The sequence below is a fragment of the Aquarana catesbeiana genome, unplaced genomic scaffold, assembly GCF_042186555.1.
Source record: "Aquarana catesbeiana isolate 2022-GZ unplaced genomic scaffold, ASM4218655v1 unanchor176, whole genome shotgun sequence".
NCBI classification, from domain to species: Eukaryota; Metazoa; Chordata; class Amphibia; order Anura; family Ranidae; genus Aquarana; species Aquarana catesbeiana.
The window spans coordinates 30,229-54,384 of NW_027362597.1; the positions used below are offsets into that span (position 1 = coordinate 30,229).

A 24,156-nucleotide genomic window follows, 5' to 3' on the forward strand; every position below is an offset into this window, starting at 1 on the left:
GAGCAGTATTTTACCACATTTTTTAAGGTGCTCGATGTCGAATTGTGAATGGAGTCCAGTGTGACAATAAATATCCCCTCCTTAACCCAAGTGTGTCAGAGAGTGTGGTGCTACTTACAGAGTTGTGGGCTCTGGGAAAAGGCGACCCAAGAAAGCAACGGCTCCTTCAGGGGTAAGTGCTACACAATATATCACCGCCCAGCCACACCCTGAATGTTGAATCTTTCACGTCAGAAGAAGAAACTGAGATCAAGAAAATACAGAGCCGTTCTTGATGATAATGATGACTGATCAATGTATCTTTGAGAATAAAGAAATATTGGGACTTTTCATATATACAGAATATCATATATATAATAACAGTACAATGAATGACTATTTGAAAACCATTTATTTTTATGATACACATTTAATACAGTATTAAAACACATAAAAAAGGAAGGAAGTGATAAATGCTTCCACAGACAATGTGAACTAACAATCAATACTTATCATGGTCAATCCTTCTACAGAAAACTACCCTCAGAGGAACACCACCGCACAGCACAATTGGAATGTTCAAATACCGTGTTTCCCCGAAAATAAGACCGGGTCTTATACTAATTCTGGCTAAAAAAAAACGCATTAGGCCTTTTTTTCAGGGGATTATTTTTTATGTACAATAATCTACTTCTTTTTTTTTTACAGGAATAATTTTTTTTTTTAAGTTCCTGTGTCCCCTTTCTTTTCCCCCTCTCTCCCCTTCCCTCCCTGTCAGCTCAGGAGTCAGCATCCCTGTAATCCGAAAAATAAACTCCAGTTAAAGTCCTTGTAAAATCATGTAATATGCTCTTTAAAAAGATTATATAATGTCCAGCGTGTGTCTTTATGTAAAATGATTTTAGAAAATACCTTATTTACAGCGCCACTGCGCGCTCACGTGACCTGCCGGAGCTCCTCTTCCACAGAGGGAGGGGCCACTGACGTCAGCCAGGAGGAGAGCTCACACACACTAGACATTATGTAAACCTTTGACAGCGCGGAGTTCATGATATTACAAGGACTTTAACTAGGGCTTATTTTCGGGGTTGGATTTATAATGCAGCCATCCTAGAAAATTAAAATAGGTATTCGTTTCAGGGAAACACGGTACAGAAAAATCGTCCCCATTTAATGGATGCCAATAAAAATGATGAGGTTCAAAATGTTTCATGAATCTCTAACTAGTGATAACTGTGACTATCACAGTGATATCGTAATCAGTAGTTGCTTCCAAAAAGCAACAACTGCAAACTATGAGATGGTGCAGGACTCATCCCGGGTTTGGAGTTGTCTGTTGTATGCCTCAACTGCATCCAAACGTCCCTGCATCCTGTACAACTCCCGATCCTGTAGGCACAGAAACAATCAGTACATAGATTAGTTAAGATGTATGAACGGTGAATAAACCTAAAGATCTATCTACTCCAAGTACAGATGAATTATTTTCTCATATTTCAGTTTATCATTTTTGTGCAACCATTTCTTATTATGAAGAATAAAGTAATTACAATCAAATACAACGTTTACAGTGGGGCAAAAAAGTATTTAGTCAGACACCAATTGTGCAAGTTCTCCCACTTAAAAAGATGAGAGAGGCCTGTAATTGTCATCATAGGTATACCTCAACTATGAGAGACAAAATGTGGAAACAAATCCAGACAATCACATTTGTCTGATTTTTGAAAGAATGTATTTGCAAATTATGGTGGAAAATAAGTATTTGGTCAATATCAAAAGTTCATCTCAATACTTTGTTATATATCCTTTGTTTTTTTTCCAAATAATTTTCTTTTATTGAAGAAAAATAAAGAGCATATACAAGAAAACAATAACAATGGTATAACATTGAAGAATCACAGAGTATTATTATACCGTTGTGTATAAGAATAAACAATCACTTCATCACTGAGTTAGTCGTGATTAGGGAAATAGCCCCACTTGTGTACCCGTGTGGATCCAGAGATGGCGGAGAATATCGATGCTGAGGTTTGGATGGTATGCGATTGGTGTTCGTAAGGGTTGATGGAGTTTGTTTTATGGGAGGAGGACATTGCTGAAAAGGGTAATAGTTAGCGAAAAGAGCACATAGAAATTGGTACTTGTTTTGAGTACCAGTGAATGGGAATGCATTGTTTAGCAGCGTTAATCATATGCATTGTTAGAGATTTGTAGCAGGAAGTGTGTGGTAAGGGTGAGTGATGGAGAAGGAATTGGGCCGCGGTTAAGTCTAGACTGTAAGAGGTAATTTGTGTGGTTATGCGATGAACATCTGACCAGTAGTGTAGTAGGGGGGGGCATGACCACCAAATGTGGAGTAAGGTACCCCTTTCTTGGTGACATCTCCAACAGACCTCAGGGATTTCAGGTTTGAATTTATGTAGGAGTACAGGAGTGCGGTACCACCTGGATTGGATTTTAAATCCGTTTTCCTGGGTGGTAACGTTTGTTGAACCTTTGTGTATGGTCTTGAATATGTTTTCCCAGTTTTCTTCCGTGAGTGATATGGAGACTCCCATTTTTTTTACAGGCTAAGGTTTTTGTTCAGGGGCTTAAGGTAGTGGGCAATTAGTAAATTTGTTCAAGGGGGGATAGATGTTTTTTCAATCTGTGTGGCAATCTGGGCTGCAGTAAGCATCTTGCCTTGGTGGAAAAATTGGTTAGCCCTAATTTGATCTGATGGCCAGTGGTCGTTAAGGAATGATTGGTGCATTCCTGGGGGGAAGTAAGGGTTTAATTTTATTGGAGCCAATGGACCAGGGGTGGAGGATAAGTCAGTTTGTTTACACATCTCATGGATGAATTGTATGGTGGGTCCTATTAGATAGTGAAGGCGTATGTCTGATGGGATATGTTGAGAGGTGATCCACGGAAGTGAATTTAGAGGTAGTTTTGCAAAGGAGGCTTCCAGAGCAATCCAATCTTTAAGGGGGGCGTGGACATTCCAGTCTACTATCCTGGTAAGAAGGGCAGCAGTTTGGTAGTTTTGGAGGTTTGGTAGCCTGACGCCACCCAGGTGTTTTGGGCGACTGAGTTGATTGTAACTAATTCTGTGTGTTCGATCACTCCAGAGGAAGTTGGAGCATAACTGCCTGTAGGTCTTGAAAAAGGAGGGCAGGACATGGATGGGGATCGTTTGTAGTATGTATAGAAGTTTCGGCAGAGCATTCATTTTTAGGATGGCCACTCTGCCGAACTAGGAGAATAAAGGTTTGTTCCAGTTTTTAAGGTCGGAGGTCAATTTGTTTAGAAGGGGAAGATGGTTCTTAGTATAAAGATCTGCTAGTTTGGAGGGGAGTTGTATGCCTAAGTATGTAATTGAATCATTTTTCCATTGGAAGGGGAAGTTCTCTTTACATTGGTCTAATAGGTTTTGTGGGAGTGAGATATTAAGGGCATAGGATTTTAATTGGTTAATTTTAAGGTTGGAGAGAGATTGAAATTGTTTAAATTCTGACAGAATAATTGGTAGGGTAATCAGTGGGTTTGTAAGGAATAGCAGTATATCATCCGTGGATGGGGCGTATTTGTATTCCTTCGTATGCGTATGGGATCCCTGCATCATCTGGGTTGAATCTTATTTTACGGAGAAAAGGTTTGAGGGTTAGCACGAAAAGGATAAGGGACAGAGGGCAACCCTGTCTCGTCCCGTTGCAGGTGGGGAAGGCATTTGACAGAGTGTTGTTGACCCGGACTTTGGCTGAGGGGTTTGCGTATAGTGAGAAAATCAAGCCAATCATGTGAGGACCCATGCCAATGACTTGAAGAACCGCCAACATGTAGTCCCATGACACACTGTCAAATGCCTTCTCCGCATCTAGGGATAGGAAAAAGCCTTTTTGGTTAGTTTGGGTGATCATATGGTGTAAATTGATAGTTTTGATGGTGTTATCCCTGGCTTCACGCCCAGGGATAAATCTCACTTGGTCTTGTGAGACAATGGAGGGAAGGAGTGGTAGTAGTCTGTTCGCTAGAATTTTGGAGAATGACGTCCAAATTCAATAATGATATTGGCCTATAGTTCACCGTTTGGGTGGGATCTTTCCCATCTTTGGGGATGACCACAATGTGTGCCTCCAACATCCCCCGAGTGAGAGGGGCTGTGGGAGAGAGAGAATTGAAGGCTTTCAGAAAGAGTGTTTGAAGGGTTTTCAAGAATGTCTTATAATACACTGCTGAGCGGGATCTTGTTGCAGAGACACTGCGGAATGTTCTCACCATATTAAAAGCTGTTTAACCGGTTCAATACAGGGCATTTTCACCCCATTCCTTCCCAGACCAATTTTTAGTTTTCAGCACTGTCGCACTTTAAATGACAATTGCGCGGTCGTGCGACGTTGTACCCAAACAAAATTTGCGTCCTTTTTTCCCCACAAATAGAGCTTTCTTTTGGTGGTATTTGATCACCTCTGTGGTTTTTATTTTTTGCGATATAAACAAAAGAAGAGTGACAATTTTGAAAAAAACACAATATTTTTTTACTTTTTGCTTTAATAAATATCCCATTTTTAAAAAAAAAAAACAAATTTTTTCCTCAGTTTCGGCCGATACGTATTCTTCTACATATTTTTGGTAAAAAAAATCGCAATAAGGGTATATTGATTGGTTTGCGCAAAAGTTATAGCGTCTACAAAATACGGGATAGATTTATGGCATTTTTAGAAAAAAAAAAATTTTTTTTTACTAGTAATAGCGCCGATCGCGATTTTTTTTTGTGACTGCGACATCATGGCGGACACATCGGACACTTTTGACACATTTTTGGGACCATTCACATTTATACAGCGATCAATGCTATAAAATTGCATTGATTACTGTATAAATGTGACAGGCAGTGAAGGGGTTAACCACTAGGGGGACACGAGGGGTTAAATGTTTCCTAGGGGAGTGATTATAACTATAGGGAGAGGGGACGTACAAGGGGAGGAGACCGATCGGTGTTCCTCTGTACTGGGAACACAGATCGGTCTCCTCTCAACTGACAGGATGTGGATCTGTGTGTTTACACACACAGATCCACGGTACGGCCCGGTTAACGGGCAATCGTGGGTGCCCAGCGGAGATCGCAGCCGTCGTTCACATGCACCGGGTCCCGAGCAATACGGCGGGCGCGCCCCCTAGACGGCCGGGAAGCCCAGGCCATCATATGACGTCCACCCAGGATGGGAGATCCCATCTGTGGACGTCATATTACTATGGCCGGGTAGAGAAGTGGTTAAAGTGCTTAAAAGCTGATGTAGCTGGACCTCATGGACTGGAACTCCAGTTCTACATGTCCATCTTGGAACAGCTCCAAACCACGCCCCGTTATATATCTTTTGTTGGCAATGACAGAGGTCAAACGTTTTCTATATTTCTTCACAAGGTTGTCACACACTGTTGCTGGTATGTTGGCCCATTCCTCCATGCAGATCTCCTCTAGAGCAGTGATGTTTTGGGGCTGTTGCTGGGAAACACCGACTTTCAACTCCCTCCAAAGGTTTTCTATGGGCTTGAGATCTGGAGACTGGCTAGGCCACTCCAGGACCTTGAAATGCTTCTTAAGAAGCCACTCCTTCATTGCCCGGGCAGTGTGTTTGGGATCATTGTCATGCTGAAAGACCCAGCCATGTTTCATCTTCAATGCCCTTGCTGATGGGAGGAGGTTTGCACTCAAAATCTCACAATACATTAGGGGTGCGCATCTTCACTGGTCTCACGATTCGATTCGATTACGATTATCTGGTCAACAATTCAATTTGATTCGATTCCGCGATGCATCACGATGCATCACGATTACCGACGAGCGAAAACAAACTGAAAAATACTGAACCTCCCCCATCAAATGCAGCCACTGTGGCCGTCAAACGCAGCCACTTGTGCCGCCCAAACGCAGCCATTTGTGCCCATCAAACGCAGCCACCTGTGCCCAAACACAGCCACTTGTGCCCGTCAAATGCAGCCACCTGTGCCCGTCAAACGCAGCCACTTGTGCCCAAAGGCAGCCACTTGTGCCGCCCAAACGCAGCCACTTGTGCCGCCCAAACGCAGCCACCTGTGCCCGTCAAACGCAGCCACCTGTGCCCGTCAAACGCAGCCATCTGTGCCCGTCAAACGCAGCCACTTGTGCCCAAACGCAGTCACTTGTGCCCATCAAACGCAGTCACTTGTGCCCATCAAATGCAGCCACCTGTGCCCAAACGCAGCCACTTGTGCCCATCAAGCGCAGTCACTTGTGCCCGTCAAACGCAGCCACTTGTGCCCAAATGCAGCCACTTGTGCCCAAACGCAGTCACTTGTGCCCATCAAACGCAGTTACTTGTGCCCATCAAACGCAGCCACCTGTGCCCAAACGCAGCCACTTGTGCCCATCAAACGCAGCCACTTGTGCCCGTCAAACGCAGCCACTTGTGCCCGTCAAACGCAGCCACTTGTGCCCGTCAAACGCAGCCACTTGTGCCTGTCAAACGCAGTCACTTGTGCCCAAACGCAGTCACTTGTGCCCATCAAACGCAGTCACTTGTGCCCATCAAACGCAGTCACTTGTGCCCATCAAACGCAGCCACCTGTGCCCGTCAAACGCAGTCACTTGTGCCCATCAAACGCAGCCACCTGTGCCCAAACGCAGCCACTTGTGCCTGTCAAACTCAGCCATCTATGCCCAAACAATGCAGCCATCACTAACCCCCCACAATTACTTTATTTTAATTAATGTTATATTACAATAGATGCTGTGCCCCTGCTGTATGTGCTTTTAAAAAAACAATGTCACCTCATACTGAATTTCTCCAAAGTAGTACGATCATGTGACTCTCGGCTCGTCCCGTCCCGCCCCTCTCCGCTCTCCTCTCCTCTCACCTGTCTCCTGAGTCCTGACGTCAGCGGGGAATTCTCAGTCTCGCCCGCTGACTATAGTTATCGTATCAGAAGAGATGCGGGCGGGACTGAGAAATCCCCGCTGACGTCAGGACTCAGGAGACGGAAGAGGAGAGCGGAGAGGGAAGAGCAGAGTGGAGAGGGGCGGGACGGGCCGGGAGTCACATGATCGTAATACTACGGCAAAATTCGGTATAAAGCGACATTTTTTTTAAAAAAGCACATACAGCGGGGGCACAGCATCTATTGTAATATAACATTAATTAAAATAAAGTCTTTTTAAAAATCCGCTCGGAGTGCTTTCCCGGCAGGGGCGGGGCTAGTAATGACGTCACCGAACATCGATTTTCTGGTCCTTAAGCATCGATGCCGCATCGGGGACACCCGAATCGCGATGCATCGATGCAACGATTAATTTCAGCACCCCTACAATACATGGCCCCATTCATTCTTTCATGTACATGGATCAGTCGTCCTGTTCCCTTTGCAGAGAAACAGCCCAAAAGCATGATGTTGCCACCCCCATGCTTCACAGTATGGTGTTCTTTGGTTGCAACTCAGCATTCTCTCTCCTCCAAACACGACGAGTTGTGTTTCTACCAAACAGTTCTACTTTGGTTTCATCTGACCCTATGACATTCTCCCAATCCTCTTCTGGATCATCCAAATGCTCTCTATTAAACCTCAGATGGGCCCGGACATGTACTGGCTTAAGCAGGGGGACACGTCTGGCACTGCAGGATCTGAGTCCCTGGTGGCGTAGTGTGTTACTGATGGTAGCCTTTGTTACGTCGGTCCTAGCTCTCTGCAAGTCATTCACTATGTCCCCATGTGTGGTTCTGGGATTTTTGCTCACCGTTCTTGTGATCATTTTGACCCCACGGGGTGAGATCTTGCGTGGAGCCCCAGATCGAGGGAGATTATCAGTGGTCTTGTATGTCTTCCATTTTCTAATTATTGCTCCCACAGTTGATTTCTTCACACCAAGCTGCTTGCCTATTGCAGATTCAGTCTTCCCAGCCTGGTGCAGGTCTAAAATTTTGTTTCTGGTGTCCTTCGACAGCTCTTTGGTCTTCACCATAGTGGAGTTTGGAGTGTGACTGTTTGAAGTTGTGAACAGGTGTCTTTTATACTGATAACAAGTTCAAACAGGTGTCATTAATACAGGTAATGAGTGGAGGACAGAGGAGCCTCTTAAAGAAGAAGATACAGGTCTGTGAGAGCCAGAAATCTTGCTTGTTTGTAGGTGATCAAATACTTATTTTCCACCATAATTTGCAAATAAATTCTTTCAAAAATCAGACAATGTGATTGTCTGGATTTGTTTCCACATTTTGTCTCTCATAGTTGAGGTATATCTATGATGACAATTACAGGCCTCTCTCATCTTTTTAAGTGGGAGAACTTGCACAATTGGTGGCTGACTAAATACTTTTTTGCCCCACTGTACATATGGACATTCCATGGTAACAATTGTTTTGCTGTACACACTGGATATAAATCTCAATCTTTATTCTTTGCATGTAAAGATGGCAGAGTACAGGTTCATGCCAGAGGTATTTCTTTCAGCATGGCAGGGTTACTTCTCAATCAACTGCATCATCTGTTGGGTTGCAATTAATCTGTTTCCCTGCAGTCTGATGTATCCCCCCTTCCCTGACATCGGGGGTCTTCTGTAACCTCTTGCCGCCCATGTAATGTATATATGTAGTGGCAAAGAGGATGGACTTTAACACCCACATATGTGTCCATGGGCGGCAGAACTTTCTGTCCTGAGAGAGGGCTCACTGATTTCTTTTTTCAAATTCTTTATTTATATAAGAAAGTAATCAGTGAATACATGGAAACATTGTCACCTCACATTACATCTTATTCCTTATTTTGGGCACAATTAAAAAAATTAATATATCGCCCTATCATTTATACAACTCAATATATATAAATATCATTTCCCTGCAAAATATTTCCATAAACCCCTTTTCTTTCTTCTTTTAGAACTCTCCTTAATTTCATAATACAAAAGAAAGAGGGCTATCACCCTCATTTTGCTCCATGTATTCTGTCTTCCATCCTCTATTTTATCTTTTACAAAAAGAAAAACCCCTACACCCAACTCCCCTCTACTAGAGAGGAAAAAAAATATCCAACTGATGTTTAATACCTTTATATTTTAAAGTATTTGTGAAGGTTTTGGAATTCTAGCTTATGAATTCAGCATTATACAGAAAATAGGGAGGAAAAGCTCCACCTTTTACTTGAGGAATTAGCAGAAAAGGACAAGGAAGTTTCCATTGAAATAAACCCTCAAAAGACAAAAACTGTGGTTGTAACCAACAAAGGACACAAAGATGGAAAAACACTATAACCCAAGGCACTTGGTTCCCTAATTATAAACCACTTCCTCGAGCTGTAAAACAAACATTCAGTATATGATATATATATATATATATATATATATATATATATAAGGCAATAAAATATAAAGTAATTGGGTCACCTCATATCAGGGCTGGGACAAGGGGTGGGCAGGAGGGGAGCTGCCCTGGGCACAGCAGAGCAAGGGGTCAGAGAATGGACACAGGGCATTAGGGCAGCACAGTGGTGTAGTGGGTAGCACTCTCGCCTAGCAGTAACAATGGGTCGCTGGTTTGAATCCCAACTACCTGCCTGGAGTTTGCATGTTCTCCCTGTGCCTGTGTGAGTTTCCTCTGGGTACTCCGGTTTCCTCCTACACTACAAAGACATGCTGGTAGGTTAATTGGCTCCTGTCCAAAATTGGCCCTAGTATATGAATGTGAGTGGGGACCTTGGATTGTAGGGACTGATGTGAGTGTGCGATGTATGTGTGGATCGCTGTGTACATTGAAAGTGCTATATGGGAATAGGAATAGGGATAATTGTAGACACGCACCCACACTCACTCAGGTTGGATGGACTGGTGTCTTTATTCAACCTTGCTAACTATGTAACTATGTAGGGCAGTAAAACCCAAAGATCTTCCTCTTTGAGGATTAGCAGGGAGGAAGTGTTTGTTCCATCTCACTTCTCTCCTCCCCTTTTCTGTGTCCAGGGCAACAGCAGTTGAATCTTGGACATGTTGCCGTGCGGGTCGACCTGAACGCGGCGCATTGGTCCTGGGCACGGACGTATGACGTCATTGCGCGCGCCATATATATATATGTATGCTCCTATTATAGGTCTCCGTTTTTGGACCCCAGTGCACACACATGGACTGTTTCAGCATACAGTTTTGCTGATGCTTCTGGGAATGTGACATCCTGAAAGGTTTTGGATTTTTCCTCTCCCTTTGAAGACCACTAACACAACTAAAGCATTAACAAAATGGATGGAGTACATGAAGGGATCTGCGTTATGGTGTCAACTTCTCTTTTAATCTTGTGGATACCCATATGTAATTGCAAATAATAAGGATGTAAGTGATAAGCACCCTGATGGGCTATATGTATTATAGACATTATCAGCTGTAAAAGGTATATTGATGTACAAACTGTCCACTGATTACCTTGCATCTCTTATAGATATGAAATTCTCTGCTATAACCCTGATGAAGGAGAAAACTTTTTCCGAAATGCGTTGGACTACAGGAAATCATATCCTCCATTGCAATCTTCTCTATATACTGTATCCACGTTTATGTGTAATATTTATATGTGTTTTTTTCAATAAACACTTTATGTAATTTTCATACTTTACTATTTGTGTGGTAGTGCTCTCAAAGTCCCACTTTAGGGGTTTCCTCTTCTCTGTATCCACACTTGTATCTGCACTTTTTTACTGTCTCTTTTTATGTGTACTATTTTAATAAAGGTATCAATGCACTATGTAGCTTTTTTGCAACCCTGTTTACCCTTTACAGAAAGGACACAAAGATATGAAAATGAAAGAATAGAGTAAGTAACCAACTTTCAATATCTTGAAATGTGTATTAGTGAAAGCCTGAAGAATGATGCTGATGTCAAAGCTGGAATCACCAAGGCCAAACAAAATTTTTGGGGACACAAAAAGCTGATACAGAACCATCCTACTCGATGAATAAAGAAAAGATTGCTACAAACAGAAGCAATCAAAAGCTTGTGACGTTCTATCACAAGCTTTGGACTGTGGTGCTACAGGAAGATCTTAAAAATCAGCTGGACATGCATGGTCACAAAAAAAAGAGGTGCTGCAAAGAGTCAATGAAGCAAAACAATGTCTGTTGTAAGGAATATTAATAGAAAGGTCCCAATATATTGGCCTTATCACAAGAAACTCTGCTACAGAGGAGCTATGCAGGACTGTGGAAGAGAGCGAGGTAAAGAAAGGGAAGAGGGAAAAAGAATATGGTGAATGGACGACATCCAGGTTTACATTAACCACTTGCCAACAGCCTAACGCAGATATACTGCGGCAGAATGGCACGGGCAGGCAAAATCACGTACCAGGTACATGATCTGCCTCCCGCAGGCGGGGGGTCCGATCGGACCCCCCCGGTGCCTGAGGCAGTCGGCTTTTGTCTGGAATCGATCAGAGGTGAGGGGGAGACCATCCATTCGTGGCCCCCCTCGCGATCACTCCCAGCCAATGAGCTTCTTCCTCTGCTGCTGTATAGTAAACAGTGGCAGAGGAGGTGATGTCATCTCTCCTCGGATCGGTATTTTCCGTTCCGGCGCCGAGAAGAGAAGACATCAGAGTGAGTTGCACAACACAACACACACAGTAGAACACACCAGGAATACATTACACCCCCGATCACCCCCTGATCCCCCCCGATTACCCCCCGTCACACTGACACCAAGCGTTTTTTTTTTCTGATTACTGCATTGGTGTCAGTTTGTGACAGTCAGTGTGGTAGGGCAGTTAGTGGTAGCCCCCTTTAGGTCTAGGGTACCCCCCTAACAAAGTTTTAACCCCTTGATCACCCCCCGTCGCCACTGTCACTAAGCAATCATTTTTCTGATCGCTGTATTAGTGTCACTGTTGACGCTAGTTAGGGAGGTAAATATATAGGTTCGCCGTCAGCGTTTTATAGCATCAGGGACCCCCATATACTACCTAATAAAGGTTTTAACCCCTTGATTGCCCCCTGATTGCCCTCTAGTTAACCCTTTCACCAGTGATCACCGTATAACCGTTACGGGTGAGGCTGGTTAGTTAGTTTATTTTTTATAGTGTCAGGGCACCCGCCGTTTATTACCGAATAAAGGTTTAGCCCCCTGATCGCCCGGCGGTGATATGCGTCGCCCCAGGTAGCGTCAGGTTAGCGCCAGTACCGCTAACACCCACGCACGCAGCATACGCCTCCCTTAGTGGTATAGTATCTGAACGGATCAATATCTGATCCGATCAGATCTATCAATCACTGTCACTTACAAAACACTAAACACACATAACTGCAGCGTTCACAGAGTCAGGCCTGATCCCTGCGATCGCTAACAGTTTTTTTGGTGGCGTTTTGGTGAACTGGCAAGCACCAGTCCCAGGCAGCGTCAGGTTAGTGCCAGTAGCGCTAACACCCACACATGCAGCATACACCTCCCTTAGTGGTATAGTATCTGAACAGATCAATATCTGATCCGATCAGATCTATACTAGCGTCCCCAGCAGTTTAGGGTTCCCAAAAACCCAGTGTTAGCAGGATCAGCCCAGATACCTGCTAGCACCTGCGTTTTGCCCCTCCGCCCGACCCAGCCCACCCAAGTGCAGTTTCGATCGATCACTGTCACTTACAAAACACTAAATGCATAACTGCAGCGTTCACAGAGTCGGGCCTGATCCCTGCGATCGCTAACAGTTTTTTTGGTAGCGTTTTGGTGAACTGGCAAGCACCAGCGGCCTAGTACACCCCGGTCGTAGTCAAACCAGCACTGCAGTAACACTTGGTGACGTGGTGAGTCTTATAAGTGCAGTTCAAGCTGGTGAGGTGGCAAGCACAAGTAGTGTCCCGCTGCCACCAAAAAGACAAACACAGGCCTGTCAATCCCATAATGCCCTTCCTGCTGCATTCGCCAATCCTAATTGGGAACCCACCGCTTCTGCAGCGCCCGTACTTCCCCCATTCACATCCCCAACCAAATGCAGTCAGCTGCATGAGAGGCATTTTCTTTATGTCCTCCCAAATACCCCTACCCAACGAACCCCCCCAAAAAAGATGTCGTGTCTGCAGCAAGTGCGGATATAGGCGTGACACCCGCTATTATTGTCCCTCCTGTCCTGACAATCCTGGTCTTTGCATTGGTGAATGTTTTGAACGCTAGTTGAGTATTAGCGTAGGGTACAGCATTGCACAGACTAGGCAAACTTTCACAGGGTCTCCCAAGATGCCATCGCATTTTGAGAGACCCGAACCTGGAACCGGTTACAGTTATAAAAGTTACAGTTACAAAAAAAAGTTAAAAAAAAAAAAAAAAAAAACACAAAAAAATATATACCGTATATACTCGAGTATAAGTCGTCCCGAGTATAAGTCGAGACCCCTAATTTACCACAAAAAACTGGGAAAAACTTATTGACCCGAGTATAAGTCGAGGGTGAGAAATGCAGAGGGTCAATAATGTCCATCTGCAGCTGCCTGCCTCCCTGTGTCCTGTGCAGCCTACCTGTGTCCTGTACATGTGTGTCCTGTACATGTGTGTCCTGTACATGTGTGTCCTGTGTGTATGTGTGTCCTGTGTGTATGTGTGTCATGTGTGTCATGTGTGTCATGTGTGTCATGTGTGTCATGTGTGTCCTGTGTGTCATGTGTGTCATGTGTGTCCTGTGTGCATGTGTGTCCTGTGTGCATGTGCAGCCTACCTGTGTCCTGTGTAGCCTTCCTGTAGCGATCTCCATCCTCAGACAGCGGCCGTGTGATGATACTGTTCGGCGGCCATTCCACAGTTCAAAAGCCGCGCCTCCTCCTCGTCTGTGATAGGCTGACCGCTGACTGCCTATCACGGACATTCTCTCATTCTCATACCACGGACGAGGATGAGAGAATGTCCGTGATAGGCTGTACACTGACAGCTGTTCAGCCTATCACAGATGAGCAGGAGGCGCGGCTTTTGAAAGCTGCAATAGCCGGCGAACAGTAGCATTACACGCCGGCCGCCGTCTGCCTGCATGACACGCTGATCATGCAGACAGACGGCAGGGACTCGAGTATAAGTCGAAGGGACACTTTCAGCCCAAAAAAAAGGGCTGAAAAATTCGACTTATACTCGAGTATATACGGTAAAATAAAAAAAAAATAGTTGTCGTTTTATTGTTCTCTCTCTCTCTATTCTCTCTATTGTTCTGCTCTTTTTTACTGTATTCTATTCTGCAATGTTTTATTGTTATTATGTTTTATCATGTTTGCTTTTCAGGTATGCAATTTTTTATACTTTACCGTTTACTGTGCTTTATTGTTAACTATTTTTTTGTCTTCAGGTACGCCATTCACGACTTTGAGTGGTTAACCCAGAATGATGTCTGCAGGTTTAGGTATCATCTTGGTATCATTCTTTTCAGCCAGCCGTCGGCTTTCATGTAAAAGCAATCATAGTGGCTAATTAGCCTCTAGACTGCTTTTACAAGCAGTGGGAGGGAATGCCCCCCCCCCCACCATCTTCAATGTTTTTCTCTGGCTCTCCTGTCTCAACAGGGAACTTGAGAATGCAGCTGGTGATTCAGCCAGCTGACCATAAAGCTGATCAGAGACCAGAGTGGCTCCAAACATCTCTATGGCCTAAGAAACCGGAAGCTACGAGCATTTCATGACTTAGATTTCGCTGGATGTAAATAGCGCCATTGGGAAATTGGGAAAGCATTTTATCACACCGATCTTGGTGTGGTCAGATGCTTTTAGGGCAGAGGAGAGATCTAGGGTCTTATAGACCCCAATTTTTTTTTAAAAAGAGTACCTGTCACTACCTATTGCTATCATAGGGGATATTTACATTCCCTGAGATAACAATAAAAATGATTAAAAAAAAAAAAATAAGATAAAAAAGCAAAAAAATAATAAAGAAAAAAAAAAAGCACCCCTGTCCCCCCCTACTCTCGTGCTAAGGCGAACGCAAGCGTCGGTCTGGCGTCAAATGTAAACAGCAATTGCACCATGCATGTGAGGTATCACCGCGAAGGTCAGATCGAGGGCAGTAATTTTAGCAGTAGACCTCCTCTGTAAATCTAAAGTGGTAACCTGTAAAAGCTTTTAAAGGCTTTTAAAAATGTATTTAGTTTGTTGCCACTGCACGTTTGTGCGCAATTTTAAAGCATGTCATGTTTGGTATCCATGTACTCGGCCTAAGATCATCTTTTTTATTTCATCAAACATTTAGTGCATTAAAATTTCAAAAAGTGTGTTTTTTCCCAAAAAAATGCGTTTGAAAAATCGCTGCGCAAATACTGTGTGAAAAAGAAAAAGAAACACCCACCATTTTAATCTGTAGGGCATTTGCTTTAAAAAAATATATAATGTTTGGGGGTTCAAAGTAATTTTCTTGCAAAAAAAAAAATTTTTCATGTAAACAAAAAGTGTCAGAAAGGGCTTTGTCTTCAAGTAGTTAGAAGAGTGGGTGATGTGTGACATAAGCTTCTAAATGTTGTGTATAAAATGCCAGGACAGTTAAAACCCCCCCAAATGACCCCCTTTTGGAAAGTAGACACCCCAAGCTATTTGCTGAGAGGCATGTCGAGTCCATGGAATATTTTATATTGTGACACAAGTTGCGGGTAAAAGACAATTTTTTTTTTTTTTCTTGCACAAAGTTGTCACTAAATGATATATTGCTCAAACATGCCATGGGAATATGTGGAATTACACCCCAAAATACATTCTGTTGCTTCTCCTGAGTATGGGGATACCACATGTGTGAGACTTTTTGGGAGCCTAGCCGCGTACGGAACCCCGAAAACCAAGCACCGCCTTCAGGCTTTCTAATGGCGTAAATTTTTGATTTCACGCTTCACTGCCTATCACAGTTTCGGAGGCCATGGAATGCCCAGGTGGCACAAACCCCCCCCCCAAATGATCCCATTTTGGAAAGTAGACACCCCAAGCTATTTGCTGAGAGGTATAGTGAGTATTTTGCAGACCTCACTTTTTGTCACAAAGTTTTGAAAATTGAAAAAAGAAAAAAAAAATTTTTTCTTGTCTTTCTTTATTTTCAAAAACAAATGAGAGCTGCAAAATACTCACCATGCCTCTCAGCAAATAGCTTGGGGTGTCTACTTTCCAAAATGGGGTCATTTGGGGGGGGGGGTTTGTGCCACCTGAGCATTCCATTAGAAATATACTTAGAATAGGGGACCCATAGGTCACTTTCCAATAGTTGATGCACTAGCATAGAAAGTGAAAGAGGCGGTGTATCACAATACAGCTCAGCTCAACATGTTGCGCGTATTCAAAAGACGCTTCAGAAGCTTATGGCGTATTCTATGAATAAGAAATTGCAAATAAGACTGTGGAATTTTATAGGGAGCTGTGTAGCAGCATAAATACCATTAAGACAAGAATGTTGTATAATAATGTTATAAATCAATAATAGAAACTTATTTGCAATTTCTTATTCATAGAATATGCTGTGAGCTCCTGAAGAAGCATCTTTTGAATACACGCAACATGTCAAGCTGAGCTGTGTTATGCCACTCCGCCTCTTTCATTTTCTATGCTAGTGCATCAACTATTGGAAAGTGACCTATGGGTCCCCTATTCTAAGTAAATTATACCATACATTAATTTGTATGGGCAGGGGTTTACAGGCCTATATAACTGTGGGTCACATGCTCCACGGGGGCTGTGGCTTGCTGATGGTAAAAGAACAGCAAAGGAAGACAGTATGTAGAAGCTGGTGCAGCTTAAGAACTCTCCCCTCCGAGGAGGGAAACATGCCTTCACAGGAGGAGAGATGGAGGAGATTACAGTAAGAATCTGCAACATTTAAAAAGGAGAGGCTGCTATTATCAAGAGAAAAGAAGGAAAACAGGGAGAGGACCCGAGTATGGCAATCATGGACGGTCGCTCAAATGTACATGTGAGTGCATACCCAGGGAAGCAGTATTTTCAAAGACTGAGGGTGCTGAGGATCACCCGGGGGAAATTCCATCAGTCTGTCCAAGAACTCTATTCAGAGTATAGTTCTTGGGACTTAACTTGGAGATACTGTGTGGTTGGGAAATAGTAGTAAACAGGAGGGAGATGATTTGCAGACCATTACAGGAACCAAGTGAATAAGGCAGCTCATATCTCTAGAAGATTTGTTTCATATTCTTTCTGCAACATGCTCATGGAAGGAATAAAGTTATTGTTCTTCGTTCACGACAATGCTCCACCGGCTGGCTGGAAGCCAAAAGCCGCTATGGAGGCGTGGTAGCGGCGTGCGTTCCACGGCCTAACAGCCGGTGGAGCATTGTCAGCTCCCATTTTTTAACTTATTTGTTTTAACTCATTTGTTTAATAAATTTACATCTTTTCGGATTTACGCTATGAGGCTCCTCTTTTCTCTACATACATGGACTTTCTCCGGTGGATACCATTAAAAGGATTATAGCGAATTAAATGGGAAGGAGATCATGGACCCTGAGAGAGGGATATCGGTCGTTCAGGATTCCTGTTACTGGATCTACACACATATGCCCATTAACCCTGCAGGGGTTGGGCCTTCCGACAGTACTGAAAACCTGCTGGGGATTACTTGGATACACCTACCATCTGTGCACAGGGACTTTTTTTACACTTATTGGACAATTTTTATTGGACAATTTTTATTGGTGCACATAAAATTATTACACGTTTTTTGGTTGCACATATTCACAAACTAATTTATCAAATCTATACATTTTTTGATTGCTGCACATCTATTTATTATATATATTTTGTATTTATATCTTCTGATCTTTCCAGTCAATATTAGAGGAATTATAGTTGCCAACTTTTGGTGTCACTTGGCACGTCAGTGGGATTTTTAAACGTGGATATGTTTTAGTGTCACTCATACCAGCTTTTTATGTTCTTTATGTTTATTTTCACTTTTTATAAATGTTTTGGTGACTTGCACACCCACATCCCATATGACATATACACTGTAAAGGGTTGTAGCACGTTTTCAGGATTTTTCACCAAGTTTGCTGTTGGACTCTGGTGCACACATTTTTATTTTTAGATTTCACCTCTTCATATAAATTGTCTGTGAACAGCGCCATTCCCCTATTAGAACATTCTTAAGGAACTTTATAGCCAGTAGCCAATAGCTGCCCTAGCGTGGCTTTTTGTCCGTTGAACTAGCATACAGACGAGCGGACTTTTCGACCGGACTCGAGTTCGACGGATAGATTTAAAACATGTTTCAAATCTAAGTCCGTCCAACTTTTGAGAAAACAAAGTCCGCTGGAGCCCACACACGATCGAATTGTCCGTCGAAATCCCATCCGCCGGGCAAAGTCTGCCGTAAAGTCTGCTCGTGTGTACGCGACATAACACTGGGACCAAAAAGGGGCCATTCCCAAAACTGTTGTCACAAGGTTAGAAGCACATAATTGTCTAAAATGTCTTTGCATGCTGCCACATTAACAGGAGCCTTTACTGGAATCACCTGACCTTATTGATTTGAAGGGAAATCCACTTTTGGCCATCTAGGTAGGTGAAGTTTTCCACAAAGTTTGGTTGTGTAGTATTTACTTAGGATTAGTTTCTCACGTGCACTGAATTCGTTTTTGGGCACTATAACTACCACACAGAAAACAGACACTCCATTATTATATAAAACCACTTTACTGGTGAAGCATTCATATTCTAGTTTTGATTCGGAACATGTTTTTTGGCCAAAAAGTGAAAATAGGTTTTAAAATACAGTGTATTTGAATAAATTAGGTAGCAAATTAAACTAATTAGTATTACCTTTTCCTTCTCCCTGAGGACTTGTTCCATTTTATCGTTCATCCGTATTCTCTCTTCCTCCATCTTATGATTTAACTGTTCAATAGTCCTCTCGTAGTTCTCTCTTTCTTCATTTAATATCTGTTTCTGAAGCTCTTCTTTCATTTGTTGTAATTTTTCATTCATTTCCTCTATTTGTTTTCTAGAGTTTTCCTCTGACAAACAAAGCAAACAATGGGGTCAATTCAAAATGCAGTAAAATAACGCTTGCGGCAAATCAGTTGTGAAAGTGCAATTCACTAAGAATTTTGAGTTAATTACTGCATTATTTAATGCAGTAATTTACAGCATTCAGTTGGTTGCTAAGGAGCGGGCCGAGTCCTTAACAACAGATGACTCATCAGCTGTCAGTTGGTTCACTCACCAATGCATACCAGACCCTTATCTGAGCATGCAGCACGGCAGGCCAGGCCACATGCCACCATACCAAGCCACATGCATCAACATGGGGGGTGGGTGCTTTGGGGCGGGGGGCTCTGCCCCCTCACCCAAAGCACCTTGTCCTTATGTTTATGGTACATCATCCCCACAACCCTGGCCAGTTGTTGTGGGGTTCTGCGGTCAGGGGGTTATCTGAATCTGGAAGCCCCCTTTAACAAGCCCCCTGATCCCAGTCCCTCCCTATGTGAATTAGTATGGGGTACAATGTACCCCTACCCATTCAACAAAAAAGTTGTCAAAAAGTAATAAAAATCCAGAGACAGTTTTTGACAATTCCTTTATAAGAAAAAATAAAAAAAAACAGTAACCCCCATGCACACCACCTAAACCTGAAAAACGCAAAAAATATATATATAAAAAGAGCTCCACTTGCAAAGACCTCTGGCCATCGAATGCCTCCTCCGCCGTTTGACAGTTTTTATATAGGTAATGGCTGGCCACCTGGCGATGTTACCGGGTGGCACCGCCCCTTGTGACATCACAGACACAGCATGCACCGGTCCATGACATCACAAAAAGGACGGTGCCACCAGGTGACATCGACAGGTGGCCCCCCTTACCTATATAAGAACTGTCAAATGGTGGAGGAGGCATTTGGCGGCCAGCCATCCTTGCAGGTGGAGCTCTTTTTATTTTTTTGTTTTTTGGGTTTTGGTGGTGTGCGGGCGTCATGATTGTCATCGGGGGACACTGTTTTTTTTACTTTTTAATAAAGGAATTGTCAAGAACTGTCTCTCTGTTTTTATAACTTTGACACTTTTTTGGTGAATGGGTAGGGGTACAATGTACCCCATACTCATTCAAATAGGTGGGGGGTGAGATCTGGGGCCCCCCTTGCTAAAGGGAGTTTTCATATTCCGATAAGCCCCTTCCCGCAGACCCCCAAAACCACCAGCCAGGGTTGAGGGGATGAGGCCTTTGTCGTCATCAACACAGGATAAGAGTCTAGTATGGATTTTTGGGGGGGGCACACTGTTTTGTTTTCATCATTATTAAAGTTGGCATGTTTGTTCACATTCAGCTGTGAACCCATTGTTAAGGATGCCGAGGCTGGCTGCCCAGCCCCCTTCTTAGCAACCAGCTATTTGTCAAAAAAACATTGTGGGCCCTCACCCTGTTTTTTGACAAATACTGCATTTGATACCACCAGCAAAACCCTGTTGGTAAATATTGTATATTTCTTTACTCTCTGGTCCATTTGTTAATACGACTTAAGAGCTTTTTAACCACTTGCCCACTGGGCACTTAAACCCCCTTCCTGCCCAGACCAATTTTCAGCTTTCGGTGCTCTCACATTTTGAATGACAATTACTGAGTCATGCAACACTGTACCCAAATGATTTTTTTTGTCCTCTTTTTCACACAAATAGAGCTTTCCTTTGGTGGTATTTATTCACAACTTGTTTTTTTATTTTTTGCGCTATAAATAAAAAAAGACCGAAAATTTTGTAAAACATTCCTAATTTCTGTTATAAAATTTTGCAAATTAGTAATTTTTCTTCACATATTTTGGCCAAAATGTATACTGCTACATATCTTTGGTAAAAATAACCCAAATCAGTGTATATTGTTTAGTCTTTGTGAAAGTTAAAGAGTCTGCAAGCTATGGTGCCAATCATTGAAAATTGATCACACCTGATGTACTTAAGAAACTAACAAGCCAGGAAGGTACAAATACCTCCCAAATTACTCCTTTTTGGAAAGTAGACATTCCAAGGTATTTAGTAAGAGGCATGATGAGTTTTTTGAAGTTGTAGTTTTTCCCACAATTCTTTTCAAACTGAAGATTTTTTTTATTTATTTTTATTTTTCACATAATTTTTATATTAACAGGTTATTTCTCTCACACAGCATATGCATACTTGTAACTACACCTCAAAACACATTCTGCTACTTCTCCTGAGTATGACGACACCACATGTGTGAGACTTTTACGCAGCCTGGCCACATAGAGAGGCCCAACATGCAGGGAGCACCGTCAGGTGTTATAGGGATATAAATTACACATCTAATTTCTAGACTCTCACACATTTTTTAAGGCCCTGGAGCACTAGGACAATGGAAGTGCCCAAAAAAAGACCCCAGTTTGCAAAGTAAACAGCCCAACAAATAATCTATGAGGCATAATGAGTCTTTTGAACATGTAATTTTTTTCCACAAGTTTTTGGAAAATGTGGAAAGAAAATGAAAACGCATTTTTTTTTACACAAAATTGTCAGATTAAAAGATATTTCTAACACATAGCATATACATAGCAAAAATGACCCCCCAAAATACATTCTGCTACTCCTCCGGAGTATGGCGATGGATGAAGCATGGATGGACATGAATGAGATGGGCACAGATCAGAGCTGTGGGCACTTCAGATTCAGCCCACAGCACTACTGCACCCGACTCCTTCCTCTCCTCACACACTTTACCGATTGGTGTGGGGAGAGGGGAGGAGCCGAACCAGACATGCCCTGGTTTGTTGACAAGTGATCACTGCGTCCAATACGGAGTGATCACGTGGTAAAGGGCCACTGTCATTGTCCTTTACCCCGATACATGAGGCTCTGGGTTTTGAAGACCCGACGGTCACGGACATTCCCGGATGCATGGGGCGCGTGGGAGCATCTTTCTGGGAGGACACCATATAATGCCCTCACAGAGTTATCTGACCTTGCTGTAGCCGTCATTTGGCTATGGCCCGGTCGGCAAGTGGTTAAATGAAATTTACTTATATTTTTCATTTAGCGGTATGATTTGGACTTAATGTAGCGCATGTGGTAATTTATGAAAATGAGTCACGTGAATGCGTTATCACATGCAGTAAACATTAGTGAATGGACCCCAATAAATGTAAAAATAAATACAATTTTTTACTTCTTGGCCTTGTTATAGGAAGCAAACTTAAACCTTCTGCTCTGTCCATTACAGGTACATAAATCACAAAGATTAGGCTGTGCCCATATGGGCTTCAGCTCGTAGCTACAAGCAACTTTGTTGAAGCTTTTTAAATAAGGTTACCAGATTTTCAATATAAATTCAGGGGACAACCTACTGACCACACCCACAAAACCACACCCTCATTCACACTCCCTTTTGAACACCCCCTGAAACAATTGGTCTCAGAGATACTGTACGCAGACTTTGGAGGTATAAAGACAAGATACCCTGGATGTCATGAGAAGGACAATGATGCGGTGTGCGTAGCATGCAGCAAAGCTTGGGTGTGGCAACATTGTGTTAACAGTGGGTGGGGCTTAAAAGAGTATGGTTAAATAAAACCTGAACCTATACTGCTATGGGTCAAGAGAGTTTAAAGCATAGACTACAGGGGTCAGAATTCCAGGGAAGCCCATTTTCGCAGACAAACCTCTCACAATGGGGACTATCTCTATAAAATGGGGACATATGGAAACTTAAAACACCATTCAGACCCATTTTGGGGAGGTCACACACAGATCATAATGGGAGTGCTGGTTGTCACTTTAAACAAGGCTTCAGAAGACTTCAGCAACACTTGAAGCTTGCAGGACTCCTGCTGAGGCCTGCTAGATGCTTGACATTGATGCTTCTATTATGATCTGTGTTTAACCTTCTCAAATTGGAGCTGAATGAGGGTTTAAAGACTTCAACAAAGTTGTTCAAAGCATAGGAATGGCGTTAGGAATGGCCCGGCAATCTTCTGGGACCTGTGACGTGTCCCAGAAGATTGCAGGGAGGGAGGGGGGAGAGGTAAACATCCACTCGGTGCCGCAGTGCCAGGAGAGGAAGTGGGAGCTGGATACCTGTGAAAACTAGCCCCCCCCCCCCCGAATGTGGCATGTCAGGGGGTCACGAGTACTTAAAGCGGAAGTTCCCTTTTTGGGTGAAACTCTGCTTTAAGTGAACTGTTGTTTTACCCTCCTGAATACAGATTTTCAATTCAAAGTATATCTGAACCCAAGAACCATAATGTAGTGCAGAAAATACCTGTTCTTGCCAGAAATTCAGTATCCTTATCACTGAATATGGAACTGAAATATCAAACAATGTTATAAGTTTCTCAGCTACCTTCTGTAAACACCAATCCCCCACCTTCTGTTCCATTGTAAGAGGAGAAGTCTAAATCAGGAGAGGAACCTAGAGTGACAACACTGATCCTCCACAGATACAGTATGGAACAGGAAGTGTGTTACTGGCAGGATCACCAGTGAAAAGTAGAGGAAAGGAAACTAATGCAGCCATCACATAATCACATATAGTAGTACACCCTTTCAAGTACAGTGGAACCTTGGTTTATGAGTATACGTTTTGAATAACGAGCAACTTTTTTTTTTTTAAATCCTGACTCGGTTTGCGAGTGTTGTCTCGCAAAACAAGCAGAATTCAAGCTAATGGGGTGTGCAGTACTGCTTATGGGCAGAGGTGCGAGGGTGCCGGTGACACTCGGAACGGTTGGGAGCCGCTCCGTTCGGAAATACTCTGCAACACTCGGAAATACTTGGAAACACTCGGAAATACTCTGTTCCCAAGTGTTTCCAAACCTTTCTGAGGGTTTCTGAGATCAGCCAAGCTGTCCTTGAGTATTTCCGAGGCTCTCCGGCACCCCCCCATCTCTGGCCACATGAGGTATTGCATGCCATGGAAGTCAATGCAGAACTAATTATCTTCATTTCCATTGACTTCTATGGGGAAACTCGCTTTGATATGCGAGTGCTTTGGATTACAAGCATTCTCCTGGAAAGGATTATGCTCGTAATCCAAGGTTCCACTGTATATAATAGTAGTAGTAGTAAAAAAGGGATCAAGCACTGTAATTAAGAAAATCTTTTCTACTAATTGTCATGGTAAGTGGCAATGAGCAAATATTTCACCTTCCTTCTTCCTCTGTTCCTTGCTCAGGTCCTTGTCCTTTTGTATTATTAGGATTTCATCAGTTTGTTTGGATGTCATGTATTCCTGAAGCACCGCTTCCGCCT

General features: G+C 43.0%; 1 protein-coding gene across 1 annotated transcript in view; it reads right to left on the reverse strand.

Annotated features, from left to right (window-relative positions):
* Positions 1-372: 372 nt before the first annotated feature.
* LOC141121421 (guanylate-binding protein 7-like) overlaps positions 373-24,156 on the reverse strand; it is a gene marked incomplete at its 5' end in the record, with an annotated part of 28,942 nt that continues 5,158 nt past the window's right edge. The window contains 3 exon segments of the mRNA XM_073611108.1: positions 373-1,368; positions 18,731-18,924; positions 24,052-24,154. Coding sequence (XP_073467209.1) covers positions 1,273-1,368; positions 18,731-18,924; positions 24,052-24,154 — 393 coding nt within the window.